Source organism: Meriones unguiculatus, chromosome 1 (assembly GCF_030254825.1).
Source record: "Meriones unguiculatus strain TT.TT164.6M chromosome 1, Bangor_MerUng_6.1, whole genome shotgun sequence".
In the NCBI taxonomy this organism is placed as follows: Eukaryota; Metazoa; Chordata; class Mammalia; order Rodentia; family Muridae; genus Meriones; species Meriones unguiculatus.
The window spans coordinates 38,488,698-38,500,018 of NC_083349.1; the positions used below are offsets into that span (position 1 = coordinate 38,488,698).

The 11,321-nt window shown below is 41.8% G+C and overlaps 1 protein-coding gene across 5 annotated transcripts in view; it reads left to right on the forward strand.

Annotated features, from left to right (window-relative positions):
* Cemip2 (cell migration inducing hyaluronidase 2) overlaps positions 1-11,321 on the forward strand; it is an 81,431-nt gene that overhangs the window by 42,083 nt on the left and 28,027 nt on the right. For all 5 annotated transcript variants that reach the window (XM_060387447.1, XM_060387436.1, XM_060387430.1 and 2 more), the window contains 4 exons: positions 252-340; positions 6,006-6,137; positions 7,370-7,405; positions 8,382-8,537. In XM_060387447.1, the coding sequence (XP_060243430.1) occupies positions 252-340; positions 6,006-6,137; positions 7,370-7,405; positions 8,382-8,537 (413 nt within the window). The remainder of the gene's footprint in view (positions 1-251; positions 341-6,005; positions 6,138-7,369; positions 7,406-8,381; positions 8,538-11,321) is intronic.

Here is an 11,321-nt window from a genome sequence, read left to right on the forward strand (position 1 = left end):
CTTGCTAATTAACATGTAAACCACTAAGCATATAAATAAATAAATGTTTGTTGATGTCCAAATGGATAAGCTACAAATATCCAGGAAAACTGTTGCTTTTCAACGCACCTATGCTTTATGATTCCCCTGCTCCCAGCCCCATTCTCAGCTTTAGGTAAAATGATAAGCTGAAAAGTATTTTCACATCTCGCTATGCATGTGGATGTACATTAGGATCTGTGTTCATGTTATCTCATTGTTGTGTATTTCAGGCTGGTTTATTTGTTGATAAAGGCGTCAAAACAACCAACTCCAGTGCCTCCGACCCAAGGGAGTACCTCTGCTTGGATAACAGTGCAAGGTAAGGCCGCCTCTTGAGTTTACATTCAAGCTTATCTTCCCGGGGCAGAACATTCAGATTCAAGTGCACAGTGTTCTTTTTGATGGCAACACATGCAGAGGAAGTTCTGAAAACTCATATCAGAGTCCTGGGAAATCTCTCTGTTGTCTTAGTCCTGAGCCTAGGCACTTATCTTTCTGAAATGCCAAGCGAGTTGATGCCTTGCTCCTCTTTCACAGTGGAAATTCACATAAGATGGAGCTTGAGGAAAAACAGAAAGAGAAGAGAGGGGTTAACCAAAGATTTTAGATTTGAGAAAAAGACTGACTCATAAAAAACAAGTCAATCCCTCAAACCTAAGCATATAGAGTATGGTGAGTGCTCTAATGTGATATTGCACCGCTTTGTTTCAGGGGAATGATCCCAGAGTTGAGCATCAAGCTGCCTCTGGTTTTCATTTCATTCTCTGGTCGCCTCGGGTTAACCTCTTGGCAGACTGTGTCACTGTCCCATGTAACCACATAATGTGTTTGGGATGTGGGTCGGTGTTGCAGCTCTCTCCTGGGCTAGCCAAAGTAAACAACATGTCTCGTGGAGATAAAGTGTTCTGGGGAATGTGGCAACCTGACGTCATATTCAGTGGAAACTACAGACATACTGTTTTTCTATACTTCATGTTTGCTGACCAGATTATGAGGTTGAATGGGTGATAGCTTGCAAAGGCTTTTGCTAGACATTTGAAAGAAGAATGACTGGCCCGGTTGTTAAGAGAATAGAGCAGGAGCCACACTGGAGCTGGATGAATCTGACTTAATGGCAGGATTCTTGCCATACATTACTAAGATGTGAGGTCAGGAGAAAACTGGGAAAGTCTGCTTGGTGAATCATGTATCAAGATTCCTCAAATGAAACCTTTGAGAACGGTGATCAGGGAAAATTTAAGAAGGCCAATAAGTGACCGCCATGTACATGAAATACAAGGTGCTGTATGTACCTTGCTGGGTGATCATCCCGAAACAGAGATAAAAGAGGAAAGCTTAGGAAAAAGGAGCAGATAGATGAGAATAACATTATGAACCCCAAATATTGGCTGTCCTAGTTTGCTTCCTGTTGCTGTGATAAAAACACTGCGACCAAAACAGCTCGAGAAGGAGATGTAACAGGTTACATCCACACTGAGGGAAGCAGTGGCAGGTACTTAAGGCAGAAGCAGAAGGAAGTGGAGACCCTGGAGAAATGATGTTGCTTACTGGCTGTGCTCTCTCAGCATGCTTTCTTATATAGCCTCTTATAGGTTCGGGCTTACCTGCCTAGGGATAGTCCCACCCACAGTGGGCTGGGCCCTCCTAGATCATTTAGCAATCAAGAAAATGCCCCACAGAGACCAGTCTAACCTAGTAAATTCCTCAGTTCAGGCTACTTCTCAGGTTATTCTGCTTTCTATCAGGTTGACAATAAAACCAACCAGCATACTGGCCTAGTGCCCACCCTCCCAAAATAGCAAAGTTGCTATTGGAAAGTTACCCCTGCTTCTCTGTCTCTCTCTGTGTCTGTGTGTCTGTGTGTTTGTGTGTGTTTGAGACTAGTCTCACTATGGAATTCTGGTGGGTCTAAAACTCACAGGGCCCTCCCTGCCTCTGCATCCCAAGTGTTGGGATTATAGGCAGGTGCCACCAAAGCTGGCCACACCTGCTTTCTTAAAGTCTTTTATGATTGGCAGTTTTAGTGAGATGTGCTTTGTCAACTTGCCAGAAAAATGGTTAAACAATTGGCTCTTTTTTTCTTCCTGTGAAGAATTTCTGTGGGTCTGCAGGGAGATGGCTCACCTGGCTCAGTGCTTGCTTCACAAGTGTGAGATGTCAGTTCAATGACCGACACCCAAAAGCCAGGCTGGGGGAAGGTGGAGATAAGAGGAGTGCTGGGGATTGCTGAACAGTCTAGCTGAACCTTCAAGCAATGCTCCACTGAGAGACCCTGTCTCAAACAATGATTGTGAAGCGTGATTGAAGAAACCAGCTGACAGAAACATCTGGCCTCCACATGCATTTGTTCTTTCACACTTTTGTGCATGTGTGCAGAGGCACATTGTATACTTTATGCGTTTGCAGATATGTCTGTACATGGATGGAGGAGTAGATCTAGTCAAGAAGCTTTTGACATTGTAACTGGACTACCCATTATGGCTTCCGGGGTTCTTTACTAGGTGAACAAGTGCACACTATGAAGATGGTAGCTGTTCTTCATGGGTTCTCTTACCAGTCTTCAAATGCATACATACTGCTAAGGAATTAGACTCTTGTAATTGTAAAGAGCTAATTATAGAAGGAGAATGACAAGACCTTCAGCATCTGTGTATATGTTTCGTTTTATGTGAACTGGTATGTAGACAAGGCCCCCATGTGTTCATACAACCCAGACATGAGTAAAAATGACAAAACACAAATGAGTAATAAATCAGGCTATGAACCAAACACCAGGCTTGTGGAATCCAGCAGATATATTCATTCTATTCCTCCGAGAGGAAGCTGACTCACTAGTGATCAGTGTCCTTCTGTGTCTTCAAGATGTGCAATAATGGGAATTCAAGGATGGGAATTCTTAAGAGAACTTCATTTTAGGGGGGGGAGGGAGGAGGGATTTCCTAAAGAAGTCTTTAAAAGGGGTAGGGTAAGGCATTTTAACCACGTAGTACATTTAAATCACAGGAGGTGACTGTATTAGTTACTTTTGTCAGTTCTATGGCCAAATATTTTACAGGAAGCAACTGAACAGGGGGAAGGTTTATGTCTGTTCACAGTTTAAGAAAGGATATCATGGCCGGGAAGGCGCAGTGGATGGCATAGTGTGGGCAGCTGGCCACACAGAATCCACAGTCATCGCGAAGAGAGAGAAGAATGCTGGCGATCAGCTTGCTCTTTTAGTTCCACCCAGGACCCCAGTCTGTGGAATGGTGACACTGGCATTTAGGATTAACCTAGTCTGAAAACACTCTCACAGACATGCCTGGGCATTTGCTTCTATAGTGATTGTAGATTCCATCAAGTTATCATCAGTATCAGCAAGCAAGAGGCTGGAGAGATGGAGAGATGGCTGAGCAGTCAAGGGTGCTTGCTGCTCTTGCAGAGGTCAGGAGTTTCGTTCCCGGAAACCGTGCTGGGTCGCTCACAACCACCTGGTCCTCCAGCTCCAGGGAATCCATCTGACTTTCTCTTCTGGCCCCCGTGGACACCTACGCTTATGTGTTCATACATACACAGAAACTCACATATACATAAATCAAAATAAAATAAATATTTAAAAAGCTAACCATTGTGGTGATAAAAATTGGTATGATTAATTATTTTCTTATAATTAAAAAGTATTTTATTATATTTTGTGTTTGGATAGTTTGCCCATATGTATGTCTGCGTACCACCTTTGTGTACCAAAAGAGCTTATCAGATCCCATGGGGCTAGAGTTATAGATTAGTTGTGGGCCACTGCTGGAGCCTGAGAATTGAACCGAGGTTCTCTGGAAGACTGGTGTTCTTAACTGCTGAGCCATTGCTGCAGCTCCTAACTGTATTTTCTAAATACCAAATGAAAACGCTGAAATTAGAGACGCCACTTTGGTGCAAATGATCAGTGACTAGACTATATGGAGAAGGTCAGAAGGGATGAGGTGGCTGCCATGGGGAGAGGGGGGGTCACACGTGGCCTTATAATACCGGTGTGTCTTCATTTAGAATAGCAGTCCTCAACCCGTGGGGTCGTGACCCCTTTGGGTGTTTACATTACAGTTGGTAACAGTAGCAAAATTACAGTCATGAAGTAACAAGGAAATGATTTTTTTTATGTGGAGTCACCACAACATGAAGAACTGTATTACAGGGTCGCAGCATTAGGACATTGAGAACCACTGCTGTAGAACATTACATTTCTCACTTCCAAAGATCGCCCAGTTTGATTGTATGTGACAACTTTATGCAAAGCTTTTCAACAGCAAGTGCAATGCCAGCAAAGTTTATATCGGTGTGAAGATTCTTACCACTTCAGTCTGAGGTAGTCAGGGCCCTGGTCTTGGGTAGACATCACGCCCTTCATCCCCGATGCTCCCATTCCAATGTGCACCACCAGCATCTATCAGAAACGCACAAGGAGCCTCTGCATGGTCTTACAGTCCGTTCGCCAATTGTCATCCCAAGATGAGATGTTGGGATTGGTGGGGATCTGATCCCATGGTTTCCTGCTTTCACCGACCTCCCATTGTTTATTGAGTAAAGGGGCACTTGCGTGCCTTGAACCTTTCTGTTTCCCTCCTTCCCACCTCACTTCTCCAGTGGCTTGTGTAGAATGTGGAGCTTCCACATGTCTGAGGCACCCAGGCTGGGTTGTCTTTCCATAAAGGTGCCTCTCTCACTGCCATTGAGAGCACCTGGTATAGGCCGTGAGATACAGTAGCAACATCGTGCAGAGGGCCCTTCCTGCATAGTTGGAAAACTCAGTGCAGTGAGCTTACTTTGAAACTCTTAATTCTCACTTTAAATGTTTTGTTCTTTTATTCTTTCTCCTATCTTTGTAAGGTGATAGGCTTATGGAATTGAGTTATTATATAATCAGCTTTTGACTTTTTCATTAAGGTCTTTGTAAATGTTGTTGAGTAAAGAAAATGAGGAATTCAGTCTTTGTAGTAAGTAATTTAGTTGGTCTTGTAGGCTTAGGCATTTCCAAGCTATTATTGAATTTGGATTTGTCTCTCTAGCTAAAACAATCTAAATGGCATACAATCTAATAACGTAATTCATATAGATTTGCATTGAGATGTATGATTAATTTTTGCACTGAGTTTATATTAGTAACATGTGACTTAAGAATCTTCAGAAACACATTGGAGTACCTGATGTGCTATCCTTCTGTGCGTATTGTTTACAGAGGCCTTCTCTACATTGACTGTTCAAGAATATCCGAAAGCATTTTTTTCTAGGAACATAAATGTAAATAAATGTAATTGTTTTGAGCATTTGAACTACAAATAATTAAATTGAATCTTTTTTTGTGAAATTGATTTTTTTATTATTATTATTAATTACACTTTATTCATTTTGTATCCCCCCATAGCCCCTCCCTCCTCCCCTCCCGATCCTACCCTTCCTCCCCTTTCTGCATGCATGCCCCTCCCCAATTCCACTGATAGGGGAGGTCTTCCTCTCCTTCTTTCTGATCTTAGACTATCAGTTCTCATCAGAAGTGGCTGCATTGTCATCTTCTGTGGCCTGGTAAGGCTTCTCCCCCCTTAGAGGGAGGTGATCAAAGAGCAGGCCAATCAGATTATGTCAGAGACAGTCCCTCTTCCCATTACTATGTAACCCACTTGGACACTGAACTGCCATGGGCTATATCTGTGCAGGGTTTCTAGGTTATCTCCATGAATTGTCCTTGGTTAGAGTATGAGTCTCTGGGAAGTTCCCTGTGTTCAAATTTTCTTGTTCTGTTGCTCTCCTTGTGGAGTTCCTGTCCTCTCCAGCTCTTGCTATTTCCCACTTCTTACATAAGATTCCATTCACTCTGCCCGACAGTTGTTATTTTTTTTATTTGTTTCCTTTGGTCCAATTTAAACCCTACTGCTTGACCCATGGCATACAGGGAACAGTTTCCGTTTCTTTTGCTCGCTTCACTTTTTAACAAAGCACTGTGTTCACCCTCCCAGGTTTCGGCCTCATCAGGATGCAGACCCTGAAAAGCCACGCGTCGCTGCTGTGATCGATAGGCTCATTGCTTTTAAAAACAATGATAATGGTGCCTGGGTCAGGGGAGGAGACATTATCGTTCAGAATTCAGCGTGAGTACATGTGTGCAGAGTATCTGCTGACGTTGTTGAGCATTTTTAATTTTTTTAAGACGGGGTTTCACATACCCCAGGATATGAATTTGTGTAACAAGACCTGAACTCTTGATCTTCTTGTCTCTACCTTCCAACTACTATTAGAAGTGAGTGCCAGCACAGCTGGTTGGGTTTTTTTTGTTTTTTTGTTTTTTTAACAGTTGTAGTTCCTGGAATCATCAGTATTAGTATTAGTATTAGTATTAGTATTAGTATTAGTATTAGTATTAGTATTAGTATTAGACAGGATAGGCTCTGAGGATGACTACTACTGCAGATGTTTGCAAACCCCTCATTTTGGAGCTTTTGTTGGAACTGAACTAGTCTGGTGACATTAGAAGGTTTCCAGTGGGTCGACCAGAAACCTGGAATTTAGCTTTATGTAACAAACACTGTTTGTGTCAGAGAGCTAAATAAGGATTTTTGAAGCCACCTGGGGTTTTTACTTTTTACTGTTGTTCTTCTTGGGATCCCTTTAAATTTTTTTCTGGTTTTTTCTTGCCTTGCCACTCAAAATGAAAGTTGTCTAATTCCATCTTCGTATGCCTGCTGACCATGCCTTCCTGGAGTCAGGAAGTGCCTCACTTGCTTTTTTTTCCCACTTGCATATAGGCCTGGAGCATACTTAGTTAAGTTTTAGTGTTAGACAGTCTAGCAAAAAATTTTTTTTATTTTCTGTTTCCCACCGACTATTAGTTTCTTGGCTTTTCACCATGGCCTCTGACTGTTTTCACCTCCAAATTTAACACTGTATTAAATCTGTAGCAATGGCATAGGTCTCAGACTGAAAATTTTTGAAGCAAATAGTGTAATAGAATTCTTGTTGAAAATAATGATTAAAACCACATTTTAGCTAATACCTTTATACGGTGTTTACTCTTCCAGATAGTATTCAGATACTTGAAATGATTTTCTCAAGAATCCTATGAGAAATGCCATATTATTATTTCGACGTACAGATGAGAAAACTGAGGGGAAGGGGGTTGAGAAACAGGCCACAGTTGGCAATGTCAGGATTTGAACCCGCACCCTCACCTTGGGGTTGATGCTGTGGTGACTAGGAGGTTTAACTTCTGTGTGGTTGGAGAGTGAGCATCAGGACTGTGGGGTTTATGCTCGCACACTGAGGAAATGATCTCTTCCATGTTTTCCGATGACTTAGACATACTCTCATCTTCTTCCTCTTCCAGATTTGCAGATAATGGAAAGGGATTGACCTTTGCCAGGTTTGTAATGATTTTAAAATATTTGATTATTTTAAAGCTATAATATAAAATCACCCTTAGTGTTTTTGTTTGTTTATTTTGGCATAGGGGGTGGGGAGTTAATCCAGGGAAATTTTATAATTTATTAGCATTAAAAAAAGAAAAGAAAAAAAAAAAAGGAAAAATATCACTTTTCCTGGTACCACTAGAGGGCCAAAAACATATACACACACACATACACACACATATGTATGTGTGTATATATATATATATATATATATATATATATATATATATATTTAATAGACTAATTGCAGTCTTGCCAAAGTTGTAGGCTAATTTGTTGAAATTCCACAGAAGGGTAGGGTAGTCATTAACTGTGCTTGGAAAAAAACACTTGAACTTTCAGTAAAACTATTTAAAAACAGGGAATGAAAGAAGAAGACAAACAGAGTGAAGATTAAACATCATAACTTTCCTCTTAGAACTTTCTTTAACTTAGGAATAAGTTTTGAGAACTAAACTTTCCGTGTGTTTGTGTGTGTACATGGGTCTCTGTGTGGGCTTCTGTGTGTTTTTCCACAATGCTGGGGATCAAATCAGTCTACGCTGATGTTTCGTTCTGCAGCTGACCTGCACCTCTTCCCTTTTATGTAACTTTTTTTTTTTTTTAATAGATAAAGAATATTCCACTGGCCTTGTTACCCATACTTGTCACTTAATTGCTGTATTCTGGGAAAATTCATTGTTGTTTGAGGCAAATCAACTGTTTCTAATAAATTAAACTTTATATGTTTATATATAATTTTCAAGTAACTCACTAGTTTACAAACAGAATTTTTATAGTATAAAAGCAATTTCTGAGGATTTCATAATGTATGTTAGGTATTAGCTTAAGTTTCTGTGTTTTAGCTTTCTAAATTGTAGCTTGGCTTTTTTGGGGGGGCAGTTTAAACTTCTGTGAGGATATCTGTAACCACTGTTCTCATTTCACCAGTGATGGGAGTTTCCCAAGTGATGAAGGTTCCAGCCAGGAGGTGTCGGAGTCCCTCTTTGTCGGGGAGAGTAGGAATTACGGCTTTCAGGGTGGCCAAAACAAGTACATGGGTACAGGGGGAATAGACCAGAAACCTCGGACGCTACCCAGGAACAGGTGAGTAGGACTTTGGCAGTGGAGAATTAAACAGTGGAGACACAGCCTTTTCCTGTAACGAGCCTGGAGAGATTGCCTTGCTTTGGCTCTTTTCCTGTCTTATTACCATTGCTCAGGATTACTGTATTACCATTGTCTATTATCCTCATGGGATTTTAGAACCCTAATAATTATACATGTCATAGGTTTTATTATCAGTTTTATGAAGGAGCTGCTCCTGTTTCTTTTCACTTATGTAAGACCTTATATAAGTGGATTTCTTTTTCTCTCTTAATGCTTTTTTTTTTTCTTGGGAGACATAGAAAGTTGCCAAACCATAAACTATGACATTAGGTCAATTTCCCTGCAATTCATGATGCTGGTTTTTCAGAAATAGACACTGGAAAAGGGAAATTACCTCTGAAAAGAGCCCTAGAAAACGAGAGTTAGTTGGATGCCAAAGCCAACTCAGAATCCAGCCGAGGCTGTGTAATTAGGTGTGTTTAAGATGGTGAGGGGATAGGGGCAGAGTGGGGCAGGTTTTCTGTCATCACAGTCACAATTCTTTTTTTTTGTGTGTGTGTGTATGTGTGTGAACTTTTTTTTTTTTTATTTGAAAATAGATTCTTCCTACACCTCCCCTCTCCTCCGATCCATTACCCTTCCATTTGTTCTTTAAAAGGAGCAGGCCTCCAAGAGAAGACAGCCAGGCAGGACAAAACAAGATACAATAAGACAAGGCAAAAAGCCCCCATATCAAGGCTGGACAAGGCAACCCAAAAAGAGGAAGAGTCCCAGGAGAAGGCAAAAGAGTTAGAGATACATCCACTCCCACTGTTAGGAGTCTCACAAGAACACCAAGCGACCAGCCGGCATACACATGCAGAGGACCTGGTGTAGGCCCATGCAGGCCCCGTGCTTGCCATTTCAGTTCTGAGCCCTTTTGAGCCCTGCGCACTTGGACCATGTTCTGGTGTCCTCCATCCCTCTTGACTCCTAAGGTCTTTCCTCCCCCTCTTTGAGGTTTCCTGACCTCCCATCAGAGGGACCTGACAGAGACCTCCGGTTTAGACTCTCCCTCTGTACAAGGCCTGGCTGTGGCTCTCTGCACCCATTCCCATCTGCTGCTGGAGGAGGCCTCTCTAACGATAGCCAGACAAGTCACTGATCTATGAGTATAACGGGATATCATTAGGAATCGTTTCACTGATTCTACCCGTTCCCCTCCACAGTTGTGTTTGGTTTTACCCTAGGTCTCTGGGCTATACAGTCTCCAGTTCCCGGCCAGCCAGGCAGTGGAGAGCATGGGATCCCTCTCATGCACCTTAAATTAACCAAAGACACACAATCTTCCCCCACACACCCTCTTTCTATTCCTTACCCCACCTGATCCTTCCCAATCCTGTTCCCAACCACCCCCAGTCCATCCAAACAAATCTGTTTTATTTCCACTTCCCAGGGAGTTCCTCCTAGACCCTCCTCTTTACCTAAGCTCTGTGGGTCTGTGGATTGTAGCTTGATTATCATTTATTTAACCGCTAATATCCACATATAAGTAAATACATACTGTATTTGTCTTTCTGGGCCTGGCTTTACTTGTCTGCAAATTTCATGATGCCATTTTTTTTTTGTGATGTGCAGTATTTTTTTTATTTTTTTATTGTTAATTACACTTTATTCATTTTGAATCCCCCATAAGCCCCTCCCTCCTCCCCTCCCGATGCCATTTTTTTTTTTAACATCTGAGTAATACTGTATTGTGTAAATGTTCCACATTTTATGATATTCTTCAGTTGAGGGACATCTAGGCTGTTTCCATTTTCTGCCTATTATGGATAAAGCTGCTGTGACCATAGTTGAAAAACTGTCCTTGTGACAGGATGGATCATCCTTTGGGTATATGCCCCAAGAGTGGTATAGCTGAGTCTTTAGGTAGGTAGATTCCCAATTTTCTGAGGAACCACCATATTGACCATTAGAGATCTTAAAGCAGCAGTTGGATTAGAAACCCCTTCAAAGCTCCTTAACCCAGCTCCCAGGCCTAAGGTTTGAAGCTGTCTTCATTACATCTGTGGGAAAACTAAGTAGAGAATAATCTCAGTCATGTTCTTAAGACCTCACTTCTAAGTTGATGTCATCATGCCCCATCAAGGATCAGCCCATTGTAGGAGTGCTCTCCCTGAGTGTGGGTCAGGATGAGTCAGGGAAGTGGGACAGACAAACTGTCAGCTTTCCTGGTATCCTGTGCTAGGCTCTTTTGTCCTTGTGAAGTAGTGAGTATGTCACTCTGTGCAGCTTTTCTGTTGGATCATGAATACCACTAGAAAAGGAACTTCCTGTTTTGCAAGTTGTGCTGAAGACTGAAGCCAAGTCCTCATGTGTTTGAGGAAAGTACTCTCTGTGCCAGAATGTATCCTCAGCCATACTTCAAGAATCTGCAGTAACTCACATTTTCAAATGCTTGCCAAGGCCTGTTCTTGGTAGCTCACCTTCACTTATACCTCACAAAACACAGGCAGGTGTGTGTTGCAGCCTCCCACTTTACAAATGACAGCTTGTTAAAAAGCGGAGGCGAGATTTGAAGCCATTGAGTTTGGCTTCAGCTCTGCATGCATCGTGGTTATACTGTGTGTATTTTACAGAAGCATGGGTTGTTGGCTGTGTGGGTTGTGTGATGGTGCCCAGTTCATTTCTGTTTTTATTTAACACTGACATCTAGTTTTATTTCAAAATGCTTTTTCTGTCTTTGCTAAGGAAGATTAAAGAAACAGCCAAAACCTTCCTGGATTAGTGAACTCAGGTTTT